This window comes from Mizuhopecten yessoensis, unplaced genomic scaffold (genome assembly GCF_002113885.1).
Source record: "Mizuhopecten yessoensis strain PY_sf001 unplaced genomic scaffold, ASM211388v2 scaffold9847, whole genome shotgun sequence".
Lineage (NCBI taxonomy): Eukaryota > Metazoa > Mollusca > Bivalvia > Pectinida > Pectinidae > Mizuhopecten > Mizuhopecten yessoensis.
In genome coordinates this window covers 956,790-976,691 of record NW_018408252.1, presented here as the reverse complement: position 1 = coordinate 976,691, position 19,902 = coordinate 956,790, and the positions used below count along the sequence as shown (strand labels likewise).

General features: G+C 38.1%; 2 protein-coding genes across 2 annotated transcripts in view; both read left to right on the top strand.

Annotated features, from left to right (window-relative positions):
- Positions 1-436, top strand: part of LOC110458862 — a 45,420-nt gene extending 44,984 nt beyond the window's left edge. Inside the window, exon 7 of the mRNA XM_021510818.1 lies at positions 368-436. Coding sequence (XP_021366493.1) covers positions 368-436 — 69 coding nt within the window. The remainder of the gene's footprint in view (positions 1-367) is intronic.
- A 2,663-nt stretch (positions 437-3,099) lies between these two features.
- The window catches only part of LOC110458892 (sodium-dependent proline transporter-like), a 32,924-nt gene continuing 16,121 nt past the window's right edge, over positions 3,100-19,902 (top strand). Inside the window, exons 1-4 of the mRNA XM_021510857.1 lie at positions 3,100-3,313; positions 12,808-12,939; positions 13,409-13,682; positions 13,991-14,123. Coding sequence (XP_021366532.1) covers positions 3,133-3,313; positions 12,808-12,939; positions 13,409-13,682; positions 13,991-14,123 — 720 coding nt within the window. The 5' untranslated portion in view covers positions 3,100-3,132. The remainder of the gene's footprint in view (positions 3,314-12,807; positions 12,940-13,408; positions 13,683-13,990; positions 14,124-19,902) is intronic.

Genomic DNA, 19,902 nt, shown 5'->3' with positions numbered 1-19,902 from the left:
TTGGTCCAAATTTGATGGCACTATCCAGCTTTAATACCACATCCTTAATGTTGTAATGGTGCTGCCGTACCTTTATATCATAGTCACTTTTCTGCTTGCAATGGGCTCCCTGCAAATGTTCACAAGCGTTTATATGATTCCTCTGCGCATGTTCTACAACTCCACTCCACTCAGGTCAGAGATACTACAGCTGCCCAGGTCTCTGGTCGCTGTTCCTATATCAAATCCACCTACTAACAAACCTCCCTCCCCAACATCATGAGATTTGGCGTAAATCCCGTCTGTCTGTGCTGCGAACATGTTCGTGTGACCCTTATTGTCTCTGTTATCTGTTGTTGTTTATTTAGGTTTTATGTCCTATTTACAGCTATGTTCATTTAAGAACATGCCAGATTTTTATGGTGGAGGAAAGCCGGAGTTCCCGGAGAAAAACTAGTGCCATTACCTGGTGGCTGCCCCACGTAGGTCTCAAACCCGTGACCCAGTGGTAGAGGGCTAGTGCTATATTATATGTTTTTTTTTCCCACTTGATTCAGCATACAGATTAAATTTGCAAAGTCAATAATGTCAATAAATTTTATTTCCATAATTACAGCTGAAGAAAACTTTTTTTTCTAGTGAAATATGTTAAATGAACAATGTCTGGGGTCACTGTCAATTCTAGGCAAGGAAAGTAAACAACGGTTGCTATGGTGTCATTTGTCTGATGTTTCAGAATATCGGACATTTTTGTGCTGTTCATCGGTTACGGGAAGTGTGTCTGTTTCTAGTTTGTTGTTGTGATGGGTTTCCTTGTATTCATTTTGATATCAGTGAGCCTTTATGATGTCACAGATGTCCATTGATGACGTCATAGTTATGATGACATCATCACACAAGACAGAAACATCCTAGTATCACAGTACTGTTTTGTTTTTCACATGCACATGATCTTAAAGCATCATATTTTACCCAAAAAGAAATGTTATTCCTGAAAACTACAAAGTTATTCAAGTTTTAATTTTTCAGATTACCTCCCTTTGTTGGTAGTTTGAGAGCAGAATTGGTAAAAATTCACCTATCAGGAGAATTCATATTACTCGGTCACTTTTAAAGTGAGAAAGAAAACGGATACATCTTTAGTTTTAATTTTTCAGATTACCTCCCTTTGTCGAATTTGGTTTGAGACTACAGTTTTGGGCATTTACAAATCTGTGTCTACACAACAAAAGCTGGCTTTTCATGTAGTCTATTTTTGTACTCAGCACATGTGTAAATATTGTGAAAAATCCACCGGAATGACCTATGCTAAAACGTGAGTATTTCTGTTACCGAGTAGGCGATATTTAATTTCAGACAGGTTTTAAGAAAAACAATTCTACTTGCGGGGGTCAAATAATGGGTTAAAAATCATGATTTTTTTCCATATTTTGGTGTTTTTTGATGTTGTAACCATGGTTTTCACAAGTCCCAAATCTGGAGAAAACACTTTTGGAAAAAAAAATCGTTCTTCTAAAAAAAAACTATTCAAAATTTAGTTTATAAATATATATATATATATGTAGGTGTGTTGTGCAGGATGAATCCGCTATCCATGTTTGTCCGAGACATGCCCTTTATTTTTAGCGTCAAGCAATTTCTACTGTACTACCCTAGTGTTGGCATTTCAAATGTTTTCATTGGAAGTGTTTAAATCCCCGGGGGCTTCTGTGAGAGACAAAGCACTCTAATCTTCCACGTAGCTTATGAGAATGTTTCAATGTAAACACATATTTCAATTCAATGAGGTAATCGAGGCTCTTTTACTAATCTTTTCAGAATTGAATTGAATATATTTAATCACAAATGTCCTAGTGATACTTACAGGAGCCCGATCAACTCTTTATGGGTAGTATATTCACGGTGAACGGAAAGTTGAATAATCGAATGCGATTGTGGCTAATCTGAGCGATGACTCTTTTCTTCGTGTAGTTATCAATAGGTACACGTTTATATCAACCTTTCAACAAAGTTTACATCTGCCAGGTTCATTATAATCGCGTGAACTCAAACACACAAGTTTTGCAGTTAAGTGCCACAGAGCACGAGATATGGGTGCCGTAGGAAGGTAAGCTGGCTGTTTATACATATAGATATAAAGCAGGAAAATACGTCACTGTACACTAGCAGCGTCGTCGTTTGTGGTCACAATTCTAAAGAAACGATGAATCAATTGCAAACCAAGAACACAGGTAGAGACTTAGATTACATAACTGTACGCTGATAAAGGTATTATTAAATTGAAATATTTAAGTCGTTTTATTGTATTATTATGTAAATCATATGCTACATCGAGTGTTCATATACTAACCGCATGTGCTGTGTACTAGCAGTTTAACACTTTCCTAAAGCGAGCCAGAACATAGATGTGACCTTTGTGCGAATATTTCCCAACGTTATGTCATAGTTTTACTTTTAATTACGCTATTTATTAAACAACTCATCAGTCACTATTTTTTTCTGACAGATGCGCGATGGTTTCTTTCCTGGAAAAATATTTATATATCATCACTGAAGGTGGAGTAGATGTTTATCACAACAGAAGAGTAAAGATATATATAGTATAACAGTAGCGTTAGTGCATTGTAGGTATATTAAAGGATTGGTTGTCATATATTTTATATGCATTGGTGTGTAACATACATTGGCTTACCTACATATTGAATGATGCGCGCTAGCGCACCATGTTAAGTAGGTAGGTAAGCCAATGTATGTTACACACCAATGCATATAAAAAAATATGACAATCAATACTTATATTTACATTTTGTATTAATCAATTTACAACCTGTCTATTAAACTTTTATCTTCGGTGGTTTTAAATGAGTATTTGTTGCTGCCTTCTTACCCACATATGTGAAATGACTCGTGCAATATATGTGGAAATAAATGCCTGTCATATTTCACTGGATCAGCATTATTTCGTCATTTTCATAGCTAGACATATAAAAGTAAAAGCTTCATATGAACAGACACGTGGGAGGTAGGGCACAATGCCAACACTTGTTTTCTTTTACAATTAAAAACACGGGGTTGGCACTGCATAGTCACAAGCCATATCGTGTAAGTGCGCTGAAGCGATGAGAATATTCTATGAATAATATGACATAGCATATGTATAGCTACTACCCGCGATCGTTACCAGTCGAGCAAAATTTTTTCACAGATAAGATGGCAAATCAGGGTCGTGGAAACTGGTCTAACCGCCTGGAATTTTTGTTTTCGTGTATAGGAGTTACTGTTGGTCTTGGAAATATATGGAGATTTCCGTATATCTGTTACAAAAACGGTGGAGGTAAGTTTTATTTTGTTCAAATAAGATATAAGACACTTTTGTGTCTCCATAACTTCGTGGGCGTAGTGCAGCATGCCATACTATATTAAAACAAAATGCTATTATAATTTACAAAACAGTCGAAAAATAAGCTACACTGAAAAACATATTTACAACAAACGTGGGTTTATATTGTCGACATAAAACAGAAGTATTACTGGAACACAGATGTCCCAGAGGCTCAGTTTATTGTGTGCGCGGTGATGTGCGTTATGTTCAAATCATTATTTGATGCTTTAGGTCATTCTCATTGTAACTAACCATCTTAATGTAATATTTTAATTTCTTTATTCGTGATTCTAGTTGTTTACACTGCCCAAGTCTCACACCCTCCCCCACCTCAATCAGTTTTAAACTCGGCGTTGAATAGTAAACAGTTACTGATAACACACCCCAGCATCACTGACGTGGGTCAGTGAAGCTGGAGATATATTCGTATCAATACAAGTGATCCGTAGTCGCTACAGGGCACATGTGTTACAGTTGAAAATGTTTATTAAATGCAAACTTTGATGAAGCATATTCAATTCGGGCATATTTTTTTTTTTAAAAAAACAAGAACAGAAACAAACGAAAGATTAAGACAGAGACTCTTGAAAAAGAACAAGACCAAGACTGGCATCCAGCTTATTTTCTGCAACATGACATGGTTTAACCACAAGCGATGCAAAATACACTTGAAATCTGGAAAAGTGAAACACCTTCACCAGAAAAAATTCTTGATCCGACTCTGTATTAGGTATAACTTTTCTCAAAGATGTTACAGGTCTACCTGACAATTGTAGCATCAAGTATTACTGGTCACAGAGATGTTACTGGTCTATCTGACAATTGTAGCATCAAGTATTAATGGTCACACTGATGTTACAGGTCTGGTCACACAGATGTTACAGGTCTACCTGACAATTGTAGCATCAAGTATTACTAGTCACACTGATGTTACAGGTCTATCTGACAATTGTAGCATCACGTATTACTGGTCACACAGATGTTACTGGTCTACCTGACAATTGTAGTATCAAGTATTACTGGTCACACATATGTTACAGGTCTACCTGACCATTGTAGCATCAAGTATTAGTGGTCACACAGATGTTACATGTCTATCTGACAATTGTAGCACCAAGTATTACTGGTCACACTGATGTGACTGGTCTACCTGACAATTGTAGTATCAAGTATTACTGGTCACACTGATGTTACAGGTCTCTCTGGAAATTGTAGCATCAAGTATTAGTGGTCACACAGATGTTACAGATCTATCTGCCAATTGTAGCATCAAGTATTACTGGTAACACAGATGTTACAGGTCTCCCTGACAATTGTAGCATCATGTATTACTGGTCACAGAGATGTTACTGGTCTATCTGACAGTTGTAGCATCAAGTATTAATGGTCACACTGATGTTACAAGTCTGGTCACACAGATGTTACATGTCTATCTGACAATTGTAGTATCACGTATTACTGGTCACACAAATGTTACTGGTCTACCTGACAATTGTAGGATCAAGTATTACTGGTCACCCAGATGTTACTGGTCTACCTGCCAATAGTAGCATCAAGTATTACTGGTGACACAGATGTTACTGGTCTGCCTGACAATTGTAGCATCAAGAATTACTGGTCACACAGATGTTACAGATCTACCTGACAATTGTAGAATCAAGTATTACTGGTCACACTGATGTTACTGGTCTACCTGACAATAGTAGCATCAAGTATTACTGGTCACACAGATGTTACTGGTCTACCTGACAATTGTAGCATCAAGTATTACTGGTCACACAGATGTTACTGGTCTATCTGACAATTGTAGCATCAAGTATTACTGGTCACACAGATATTACAGATCTACCTGACAATTGTAGCATCACGTATTACTGGTCACTCATATGTTACAGATCTACCTGACAATTATAGCATCAAGTATTACTGGTCACACAGATGTTACTGGTCTATCTGACACCTGTAGTATGAAGTGTTACTAGTCACACAGATGTAACAGGTCTACCTGACAATTTTAGCATGAAGTATTACTAGTCACACAGATGTTACAGGTCTACCTGACAATGGTAGCATCAAGTATTACTGGTCACACAGATGTTACAGATGTCCAACATGTGCTTCAGTCAGATTTAGAAAATGTAAAAATATGGTGTAATGCAAACAAAATGATTGTCAATGTTCAAAAAACTAAATGAATGTTGCTGCATCAAAACAAAAACTGTCCAGAAATGATGTTAAACTTGACCTTGAACTTGGTGACATTGTCATAGAACAGGTTGAAAATGAAAAACTTTTATGTGTACATCTGGACGATTCTCTTTCCTGGAGCTGTCATATTGAGAAAACTGTATCGAAAATCAGACAATGGTTATGGTTATCACGGCGCATTCGTCCTTATTTACCAGTACGGGGTAGATTCAAGTATTGAAACTCATGTGTGTTTCCACATTGTATCTACTGTTGTACTGCACGGTCTGTCTGCTCTGTAAAGTTGATGGATAAATTGTCTAAAGCTCAAAAGCAGGCAGAACGTGTTATACTTAATGACCTTCTTGTGTTATGACATCAGATCTTAAATGGAACTTCATTTTATTCAAAACAATTTTTAACTTCTGATGATCAAGCTTGAACTAGTCTACCAACTGATTTAAAAGTCAAACAACATTTTAATTCTTTCAGGAGAAGACTCGTAAATTGTTCTTTTTTTATTATTTAACTATCATTTATTTTACATAAATTTGCATTTGTATTTTAAATCACGCTATATTAGCGTAACACCCTGTGAATTTTTACTTTTTGCTATACTAGCATATATGTATATTAGGCACAATGTCATTTAATTGATTAACCAAATTTGTGCAAACAGATCTTGCTTGTTCATTCTGTGGTAATTTTAAATTGATATAAATCTGTGATATTAATATACAATACTTCTTATAACTATATTGATGTATCTTACCGACCTTAAGTATGTTTTACTAATTTTGAGGACCATGTGGTAGATAAACCTTTGCCTAAACATGTATTATCCTCGTTAAATGAACTTTATTATTATTATTTATTTATTTATTATTATTATCATGACAATATATTTGTTCCCAACCAAGAATTATGTGTATATATAAAAATATCAATATTTGTAATATTATATATAATATTTCGTTAATTTTGATATACATCTTCAAACAGTGTATCTGGATGTGTGCACGATGTGTTAAACGGTCATTGTTGTGTTGGTTTACATGGACTATAATATGTCAACACAACAATGACCGTTTAACACATCGTGCACACATCCAAATACACTGTTTGAAGATGTTTATCAAAATTAACGAAATATTATATATAATATTACAAATATTGATATTTTTATATATACTAAAGACAACGTTAGCATAAATACTGTATAAAAACAAGAACAAAACACTTTAAGCTGAAATCGCTGGTACTTGCATTGCATGTGCTGATATGTCACATGGATGTATACCGAGCATGGATATTTGGCTTGAAGTTACTTTAACATTAAGCGCACGAGCTGTTGATCTCTCGCAAGACAAACCTCAGCGAGTTTACGTAAGTGCACCATGATTTAGACAGTAAAATATTTACACCGAGAAGTAGTTCGTAACACTAACTACATAATCCGGTTTTCACCAGACTACCGTCAAATAATTAGTGAACCACATGCATCGTTTGATAACTTCTGGATTAGTGCACCACAATGGTCATATAATATATACATGCATATATCCTTATCATACACACACACACATTCAATTTAATCGCACACTCACACACACACACAATACTAGCTTTAACACTACACACATGTATAAAAGTACATGTACACGCCTATACCCCTCATCTTCATATATACATAGAATGAGACCATGTGACTCGTTTTCACAAAACCCTAATATCATACATAGTTCGGTATGATGCTAGAATGTCCTCACAAAGATAGTGATAAAACACACCTATATGAACATACATGTATATCTCAAGCTCAAATAATATATAGTATATAGGTAGTACGTTTACCAGTCATAATACATATACCACTGAAGATACTGCGTACGCGTTTAGCTACAAGTAGTTTAATATATAGCGCACTGTAAGTGACAAGTTTGACCAGTCAAGGTATACATACAGCACTTTAGATAACATGATAGAATAACACTTTAAAAGGGGCTGGTCGGGGAAAAAATTACACAATAAATGGGTATAAATGCGTTCTCTGGTCTTCCAAAAGTTATACCACGGCAATATGATGGTCGAGTTCTGCTTGCAATGTCCAGTTTTGCCCGTATAATATACAAAGCACTTTATAAAACACGTGTGACCATTCAAGATACATTTGAGATAACGCGTTTAGCCAGTATAATATACATAGCACTTTATGTGACACGTGTGACTAGTATAATATACATTTAAGCATTGAACTGCTTTTGTATGGTATTTATGATCTATTTGAATGACACAGCTTTGCAAGCAAACAACATAATGCGCGCTAGCGCATTATGAGTTGTTTGCTTGCAAAGCTGTGTCATTCAAATAGATCATAAATACCATACAAAAACAGTTCAATACTTATATTTACGTTTTCTCTGCCTCTTATGTTCTTTTTTAACTTATAATTTATATTTAAAATTAAAAATGCCCGCCTTATCGACAGTCCACACAATTTCGTTCAATAGTTTGAACAGCGTATTGTCGCGTGCTGATTGGCGAACAAAGTAGTACTTTGAAATTTTAACAAACACTTCAATTTTATTCCACAATTCAGTATCAATACAATTGCGTATGATATGTTTATATGGTGATTTAAGTTTATCAATAGAACTCTGAGCTGAAAGCTAGACTTGAAATTGTTTCGATTTTCCCCCGGAACAAATTTCGCGCATGGACAAATACAGTGAACACCGTATATCCGACCTTGCCCTCCACGATGGAGTTATTTTTGGAAGTTAATTCGAACTTTTCTCTTCCCTCATTTTGTGAAGAATCCAGGCGTGAATTTATTTGTGATTGTATGGGAACATGACAACAGTCGGTAGATTCTATAACAGCCTCGTTATTTGGCATGTCGTCAGAAATCAGGAACCGTGGATGCGAGACGCGTGAAACTGATAGCGTTTGAAGTGAGTGATCTTGCGACGGAGCACAGGTTCGTTACAAATGTCTGAAATGACGAATGTTTATGTGTGCTGTGACTCATATCAGTAGGTCTGTAACATATGTGTCAGTAGGTCTATAGAATATGTGTATTTCAGACATTTATAACGAACCCCTGTTGATCAGTGCAGTGTAACAGACGATATTTCTGATAAATTGCATGAGCGTTAAAATTGTTTCCATTGCCGGCATTGGTGATTTCAACCGATGTGCATTTTGTACGATATTGCAGACCTTGGTTTTGTTTTCGTTGTAATAAAAGTGTTTTTTATTTTATTTTTTATTTTGCACACAAATTTACAATGACATTATCAAATCTCACAATGCCCAGCGATATTTCCGTCCCATCAACGGCACAGCTTTCAAAGAGGCTATGTATTGACAATGCCATGCAAATGTAAATATAGCACTTTATATGACACGTGTGACTAGTATAATATACAGAGTACTATGTATGACACGTGTAACCAATCAAGATATACCGGAGATAGCACGTCAAACTAGTATAATATACATATCACTATGTATGACAATTGTGACCAGTTGAGACAACAAGTTATGCTAGTATAATTCAGGTGACACCTTGACCAAAGATGACGCTGTTCGATCTATGAAGATATACATATAGCACACAGGTTGACGCGTTCGACATGTCATGATATATATTCATGTAGTACTGTCAAGATAAAAATAGCACCAAAAACCACGTGTTTTAAGTGTCATGATGTACATTGTATTCAACCAGCTACTGTATACAACTCAGATAACGCATACGGATAGTAATTTGTACAACTTGTCTTATCGACAATGATATAGCTAGTCATGATAAATATGAGAGATACATGTTACGTTGACATAGTGCAATATTTATAACACAACTACAAAAAAATACAACCCGTCATAGCAAAATACGTTACTGGTATCAGTTGATATAACGTGTACAACCAGTCGTAAGAAAGAAATGGAATCTCTTATAACACACAGGGAAATTCTAGAGAATGTAATGCAGGAGAACATATAAAAAGAATATGCAACGTCACTTTTTTATATACAGTTTTGACTAAATGACAAAATGGATTGAAGTGAAAAGTTTTAGTTCCTCTGTTTCGGCCTGTAGATGTAGTCGGGAACTAAATCATTAATGTCATTTGTTGTTCACATGAGATTTTTTTGCGTTCTCATTTGATTTTTTGGCGAAAATCCTCCGATAGATTGGCGTAATAACGTCAGCGATTCCAATACTAGTATACCAGAACCCTTGAGTTTCCTTTTACTGTCAAAAATGTGTTCTCTGTCCGTATAACGGCTGAACCGAATGATGATAGAAGCTTTTCCCTCCTTAATAGGGCCTACTAGGGCAAACTCAACTACGACATTTGTGTTCTAATATGACACAATGGCTGCCATATACTGGCTTCTGATTGGTCGGAATTCAGATATTGTTCAATTGTGAAAATTGGTTTACAGGGGTATTAGGGGACTGCGAATTCAATCGCATAGGTTATGTTGCCATAACAACCACACGAAGGCTTCTGATTGGTCGAAATTAAGATAGTGTTCCATTTTGATAACAATCGATATATAGGAGTATTAAAGGACTGCAAATTCAATCGCATACCTTCGTTGCCATAGCAACCACAAAGAGGCTTTTAATTGGTCGCATTTAGAAATTGTTCGATTTCACTCAAATTTAGTATGCAGGTGTATAAAGGAATTGCGATAATTTTCTGATGCATCTTTGCGACTATGGGGTAGATATTGTTCGATTTTGAAAAAAAAATGGTACATAGGGGTATTTGGGGTCTGCGAATTCAACCGCATAAGTTTCGTTGCCATATCAACCTCATAGCAACCACATGGAGGCTTCTGATTGGTCGAAATTTAGATATTGTTTAATTTTTATGAAAATTGGTATATAGGGGTATTAGGGGACTGCAAATTAAACCGCACAGGTTTCATTGCCATAGTAACTATAGCAACCACATGGAGGTTTCTGATTGGTCGAAATTTATATATTGTTTGATTTTTATGAAAATTGGTATATAGGGGTATTAGGGGACTGCAAATTCAACTGCATAGGTTTGGTTACCATACAAACAACATGGAGGCTTCAGATTGGTCGAAATTCAGATAATGTTCGATTTCACTCAATTTAGTATGAAGGTGTTTTATGCCATTGTGATTCTTTTCTGATGTATGCTTGCGACTATGGGGGCAGTTTGGGGGATTTCTGTAATGGTTCAAATTAACTGTTTTTTTAAATTGTAACATTATTTTTCCCTTTAAATCATGCAGGTGTCTAAAAAAAATCTTGAATTACCCGAAATAGTCTACAGTTTTTCCTTTTTACGTATATCCAGTTAAAAGATAGAATTATTAGAAAAAATATAAATTAAATGAATTTTCTTTATTCATTTAATTTTCATATCTTGAAAAAACATCATTAATAAATAATTGAAATATGTACTTCGGTCTTTTAAACTAGGTTAAACAGTGTAGTGTAATTGAATTAACATCGTAGTGCACTGGAGTTAACATCGTAGTGCACTGGAGAGTTAACATCGTAGTGCACTGGAGTTAACATCGTTGTTCACTGGAGATAACATCGTAGTGCACTGGAGTTAAAATCGTAGTGCACTGGAGATATCATCGTAGTGCACTGGAGTTAACAACGTAGTGCACTGGAGTTAACAACGTAGTGCACTGGAGTTAACATCTTAGTGCACTAGATTTTCCACAAACTTGTGAACTAAGGTTAATACTGTAGTGCGTTAAACTGTTTTGTCTAGTGCATCTTGTTCACTACGAGTGCACACAAAGTGGACCGGAGTAAAACGTGTAGTGTACTGGAGTTAACACTGGTGTGCACTGGAGATAACATCGTAGTGCACTGGAGTTAACACTGGTGTGCACTGGAGATAACATCGTAGTGCACTGGAGTTAACACTGGTGTGCACTAGAGTTAACATCGTAGTGCACTGGAGTTAACACTGGTGTGCACTAGAGATAACATCGTAGTGCACTGGAGTTAACACTGGTGTGCACTGGAGTTAACATCGTAGTGCACTGGAGTTAACACTGGTGTGCACTGGAGATAACATCGTAGTGCACTGGAGATAACATCGTAGTGCACTGGAGTTAACAATGTAGTGCCCTGGAGTTAACATCTTAGTGCACTAGATTTTCCACAAACTTGTGAACTAAGGTTAATACTGTAGTGCGTTAAACTGTTTTGTCTAGTGCATCTTGTTCACTACGAGTGCTCACAAAGTGCACTACGCGCCTTAGAATAATTTTACAAATTATATAGGGCGCTATATATATGCTGTATATTATTATTTTTATCAAGTGCCCATATTAGATCATACTGTCGTTATTATTTATGGTACTGATATAAATTGATTTTTATTGTTTTTTATAATTTTGCTTGCCACACGGACTTCAACCCATTTTTTGGTATTTTATTTTTAAACATCCTTGAGTGGTTACATATAATAGAAATGACACAAAGAGATTCTTAGTAATACCCTAGTACGTTCCCCTCTTTAGAGGTTCATCAGGAGATGTGTATATTGGCATTGACCGGATAACACAATGTGCCTTCTACGTACACAATGTAGTCTTGTCCTCTCAACGTGAATATAAACTATTTTCATGCATTGGAAGAACGATCATACAACATGACAATGTTAATTTATGATGGTTTGTGAAAGGTAAGGTACATTTTAATATCTGGCTTTTTGTTAAGCATACTTTATATTCACATAATTGCATTAGTGGTATACCATTAAAATGTAATGACAAATTTACTTGCTATCTGACTGGGTTTCATCTGATGTCGCCAATATTAGGATATACGATCACGAGCTGGTTATCTTTCTATGATCTAGGGAGTTATTAACTTTCTCTTACTACCGTCACTGATATTCATTGAGAAGATAGGGGACATAATTTGGAGAATAAAATTATACTTCGCTAAACCCAGCCGGACTATGTTCTCGTGTCCCCCCATACACTTGGACACATAGGCAAAAAGTCTATTGTGAAGTAGAAATGTCATGTGTCACACAGATTCAGATACTGGGTACTGCTTGCTAACTAATCTAGATATTAAATATCAAACAACATTCAAAATTTCTGCATATGCCATACTCTCCATATTTTATTCAACCATTTCTAACAAATAGGGCGTGCTGTTTATTGTCTTTGAATATACTCCATGATAGCCCATGGCTACATATATCATAAAGAGCATTTCTGTTTGATTTTAGGTGCCTTCCTCATCCCCTATTTCCTGTTCCTCGTTCTCATCGGAACGCCCTGTGTTTTTCTGCAGTTCTCATATGCGCAGTACTCCAATCTTGGACCGGGAAAAGTATGGGAATGCTGCCCTTTATTCAGAGGTAAACGTGGTGAAAATAGTTAAAGAAAGTGATTTATTTTGTCGTTTATCGAAGTACATTAGGCACGGTAGTCTAGTGGTAGGACGCCGGGCTCGTGACCGAAGGGTTACGGGTTCGAGTCACGTCACGGCACTGTGTTGTATCTTTGAGCAAGATACTTTACTCCGTTTGTTCCAGTCTACTCAGCTGTAAATGAGAACGTGGTTGAGCAGTGCTAATATTGTTGAATATTAGCTGTTAGCGCCGAAATGGCAGCACCGGCTATATGCTCCCCAGGGAGTTGAGAAAGACATTAGCGGGTTGCAAAGGCCCTATACCCACAATTAATAATTTGTGAACCGCTTTGAGACGACCTACGAACTAGGTTGTGATAAAGCGGTATATAAGAACATCGAATTATTATTATTAATACATTGATCCTGGACACGAAGAAGTATTGGTAAATGAATATGTTATTGATATTATACAGGAATTGGCTACGGCATGATGACACTGACGTTTATAGTTGGCATGTATTACGACGTTATACTATCTTGGACACTCTACTATTTTGGAAAGTCTTTTTTCTCACCCATCCCTTGGGCGACATGTGGTAACGAATGGAACACGCCAATGTGTTCCGTTAGGACAAATGTTGCTGCCGCAGGGCCGGGAAATTCCACGATAATGAACGATACAATCATTGCTATCCATGACTACCTTAATACGACGTCTCGAAAAACTCCACCGGAAGAGTTTTGGGAGTAAGTAAACGGTGTTGTTCTTAATTAAATGATGTTCATAAAATGAATCATAGGTCTACATGTACACGTATATAGATATCGTTTCTCGTCGTATTGAGCTGGAACCTTAATGATTATGTTGTATATCTGCAGATATGATTAAGATGCTACCAGTTTTTTTGAAAAGACATATGAGACTGGCAGAGTTTTCTTTAACAGTGATATTTATTCTCCTGTATTAAAACAATTCTTGGTTAGCTAATAAAAATTCGTTATTTATATGATGTCGGAGATTACTTTTTTTTAATTATCTTTTTCATTTTACACAGGAACAATGTCCTCCAACTGACAGAAGGGATCCACACTCTAGGGACGTTTCGCTGGGAGATACTTCTTGGTGTATTAGCAACGTCTATTGTAATATTTCTCTGTCTTCTCAAAGGAATCCATTCCTCGGGAAAGGTAATAGAATACTTCAAAACGACTCATAGAACATACACTTCACACGTAACACAACACAGGAACCAACTCTACACACGTAACACAACACAGTAACCAACTCTAACCACGTAACACAACACGGGAACCGACTCTAAACACGTAACACAACCAGGTAACCAACTCTATACACATAAAACAACACAGGAAAACACACAACACACGTAACACAACAGGTAATAGAATACTTCAAAACGACTCATAGAACATACACTTCACACGTAACACAACACGAGAACCAACTCTACACACGGAGCGCAACACATTCCTCGGGAAAGGTAATAGAATACTTCAAAACGTCTCATAGAACATACACTTCACCCGTAACACAACACAGGAAGCAACTCTACACACGCAACACAACACGGGAACCAACGCTACACACGTAACACAACCAAATAACCAACTCGAAACACGTAACACAACACGAGAACCAACTCTACACACGTCACACAACACAGGAACCATCTCTACACACGTAACACAGCACGGGAACCAACTCTAACCACGTAACACAACACGGTAACCAACTCTACACACGCAACACAAAACGGGAACCAACTCTACACACGTCACACAACACAGGAACCAGCTCTACACACGTAACACAGCACGGGAACCAACTCTACACACATAACACAACATAGGAACAATCTCTACGTACTTAACACAGCAAAGGAACCTACTCTACACAAACGACACAACACGGGAACCAACTCTACAAACGTACCACAACAAAGTAACCAACTCTACACACGTCACACAACACAGGAACCAACTCCACACACATAACACAACCAAGTAACCACCTCTAAACACGTAACACAACACGGTAACCAACTCTACTCACGTACCACAACAAAGTAGCTAACTCTACACACATAACACCAAAAAGGAACCATCTCTACACACATAACACAACCAAGTAACAAACTCTACACACGTAACAATACACGGGAACCAACTCTACCCACATAACACAACCAAGTAACCACCTCTAAACACGTAACACAACCAAGAAACCAACTCTAAACACGTGACACAACCAAGTAACCAACTCTATACACAAAACACAACCAAGCAACCAACTCTACACACATAACACAACCAAGTAACACAACACAGGACCCAACTCTATACACGTAACACGGGAACCAGGAACCAACTCTACACTCGTAACACAGGAACCAACTCAACACACGTAGCACAACACAGTACCCAACTCTACACACGTACACAGTAACCAACTCTACACACATAGCACAAATCAGGAACCAACTCTAAACACGTGACACAACCAAGTTGCCATCTCTAAATACGTAACACAACACACAACCAAGTTACCAACTCTAAATACGTAACACCACACGGTAACCAACTCTACACGCGTACCACAACAAAGTAGCTAACTCTACACACATAACACATCCTATTAACCAACTCTAAACACGTAATAAAGGAACAAACTCTAAACACGTGACACAACCAAGTAACCAACTCTGCACACGTAGCTCAACACAGGAACCATCTCTACACACGAAGCACAACACAGTTACCAACTCTATACACGTAACACGGGAACCAACTCTAAACACGTAAACAGGAACCAACTCTACCCACGTAACACAGAACCAACTCTACACACGAAACACAACCAAGTACAAACTCTACACACGTAACACACCACAGGAACCAACTCTACCCACATAACACAACCAAGTAACAAACTCTAAACACGTGACACAGGAACCAACTCTACACCCGTAACACAACACGGGAACCAATTCTACACACGTAACACAACACAGGAACACACTCTACACACTTAACACAACCAAGTAACCTACTTTATACACGTAACACAACCCAGGAACCAACTCTACACTCGTAGCACAACACGGTAACCAACAGGAACCAACTCTACCCACATAACACAACCAAGTAACAAACTCTAAACACGTGACACAACCAAGTAACCAACTCTGCACACGTAGCTCAACACAGGAACCAACTTTAAACACGTAACACAACCAAATAACCAACTCGAAACACGTAACACAACACAAGAACACACTCTACACACTTAACACAACCAAGTAACAAACTCTACACACTACACGGGAAACAACTATGCACACGTAACACAGGAGCCAACTCTACACACGTACACAGTAACCAACTCTAAACACGTAATAAAGGAACAAACTCTAAACATGCACACGTAACACAGGAGCCAACTCTACACACGTACACAGTAACCAACTCTAAAAACGTAACACAACCAAGAAAATAACTCTAAACACGTAACTCAACACGGGAACCAACTATGCACACGTAACACAGGAAGAAACTCTACTCACGTAACACAACACAGGAACACACTCTACACACTTAACACAGGAACAAACACTACACACGTAACACAATACAGGAACCAACTCTACCCACGTAACACAGAACCAACTCTACACAAGTAACACAACCAAGTAACCACCTCTAAACACGTAACACAATCTAAACACGTGACACAGGAACCAACTCTAAACACGTGACACAACCAAGTAACCACCTCTAAACACGTAACACTACAAGGGAACCAACTCTACACTCGTAGCACAACACAGGAACCAACTCTGCACACGTAGCTCAACACAGGAACCATCTCTACACACGAAGCACAACACAGTTACCAACTCTATACACGTAACACGGGAACACTCTACACACGTACCACAACACCGTAACCAACTCTACACACGAAACACAACACGGGAACCAATTCTACACACGTAGCACAACACAGTTACCAACTCTATACGCGTAACACAACACAACCAAGTAACCACCTCTAAACACGTAACAATACACGGGAACCAACTCTAACCGTAACACAACACGGTACGTACTTCACACAGCAAATGAACCTACTCTACACAAACGACACAACACGGGAACCACCTCTACACACGTAGCACAAGTAACACTACACGGGAATCAACTATGCACACGTAACACAACCGTAACAATACACGGGAACCAAATCTACACACGTAACACAGGAACCAACTCAACACACGTAACACAACAACACGCAACACAGGAACCAACTTTAAACACGTAACACAACACAGGAACGCACTCTACACACGTAACACAGAACCAACTCTACACACGTACACAGTAACCAACTCTATACACAAAACACAACCAAGCAACCAACTCTACACACGAAACACAACCAAGTACAAACTCTACACACGTACCACAACACGGGAACAAACTCTACACAAAACAACACGGGAACCAACTTTACACACGTAACACAACAAAGTAAACAACTCTAAACACGTAACTCAACACGGGAACCAACTTTACACACGTAGCAGAACACAGCAACCAACTCTAAACCCGTAACACAACCAAGTAACCACCTCTAAACACGTAACACAATCTAAACACGTGACACAACCAAGTAACCACCTCTAAACACGTAACAATACACGGGACCCAACGCTACACACGTAACACAACCAAGTAACCAACTCTAAACACGTAACAATACACGGGAACCAACTCTACACACGTAACACAACACAGGAACCAACTCTACACACGTAACACAACCAAGAAACCAACTCTAAACACGTAACACTACACGGGAACCAACTCTACACAAACGACACAACACGGGAACCAACTATGCACACGTAACACAGTAACCAACTCTAAACACGTAGCACAACACAGTAACCAACTCTATACACGTAACACAACCAAGTAACCAACTCTATACACGTAACACAACACAGGAACCAACTCTACACACGTAGCACAACACAGTAACCAACTCTACACACGTAGCACAACACAGTAACCAACTCTATACACGTAACACAACCAAGTAACCAACTCTGCACACGTAGCTCAACACAGGAACCAACTCTACACACGAAGCACAACACAGTTACCAACTCTATACAAGTAACACAACACAGGAACCAACTCTATACACGTAACACAACATAGGAACAAACTCTACACACGTAACACAACACGGGAACCAACTCTACACACGTAACAAAACACGGGAACCAACTCTACACACGTAACACAACATAGAAACACATTCTACACACGTACCACAACACGGGAACAAACTCTACACACGTACCACAACACAGTAACCAACTCTAAACACGTAACACAACCAAGTAACCTACTTTATACACGTAACACAACCAAGTAACAAACTCTAAACACGTAACACAACACGGGAACCAACTCTACACACGTAACACAACACAGGAACCAACTCTAAACACGTAACACAACCAAGTAACCAACTCTAAACACGTAACACAACACGGGAACCAATTCTACACACGTAACACAACACAGGAACCAACTTTAAACACGTAACACAACACAGGAACCAACTCTACACACGTAACACAACCAAGTAACCAACTCGATACACGTAACACAACATAGGAACAAACTCTACACACGTAACACAACACGGGAACCTACTCTACACACGTAACACAACACGGTAACCAACTCTACACAACACGTAACACAACACGGGAACCAATTCTACACACGTAACACAACACAGGAACCAAGTTTAAACACGTAACACAACACAGGAACCAACTTTAAACACATAACACAACACAGGAACCAACTCTACACACGTAGCTAACCAACTCTAAACACGTAACACAACCAAGTAACCAACTCTATACACATAACACAACACAGGAAAACACTCTACACACGTAACACAACACAAGAACCAACTCTAAACACGTAACACAACCAAGTTACCAACTGTAAACACGTAACACAACACAAGAACACACTCTACACACGTAACACAACACGGGAACCAACTCTACACACGTAACACAACACGGGAACCAACTCTAAACACCTAACACAACCAAGTAACCAACTCTATACACAAAACACAACCAAGCAACCAACTCTACAAACGTACCACAACAAAGTAACCAACTCTAACCACGTAACACAACACGGGAACCAACTCGACACACGTAACACAACCAAATAACCAGCTCGAAACACGTTACACAACACAGGAACCAACTCTACACACATAGCACAAAACAGGAACCAACTCTAAACACGTAATAAAGGAACAAACTCTAAACACGTAACACAACACGGGAACCAACTCTACACACATAACACAACCAAGTAACCAACTCTAAACACGTGACACAACCAAGTTATCATCTCTAAATACGTAACACAACACGGTAACCAACTCTACTCACGTACCACAACAAAGTAACCATCTCTACACAAATAACACAACATAGGAACAATCTCTACGTACTTAACACAGCAAAGGAACCTACTCTACACAAACGACACAACACGGGAACCAACTCTAACCACGTAACACAGTAACCAACTCTAAACACGTGACAAAACCAAGTTACCAATCTAAATACGTAACACAACACGGTAACCAACTCTACACACGTACCACAACAAAGTAACCAACTCTACCGACATAACATTAAAAGGAACCAACTCTACACACGTAACACAACACAGGAACCAACTCTACACACGTAACACAACCAAGTAACCAACTCTAAACACGTAGCACAACACAGTAACCAACTCTATACACTTAACACAACACGGGAACCAACTCTAAACACGTGACACAACACGGGAACCAACTTTACACACGTAGCACAACACA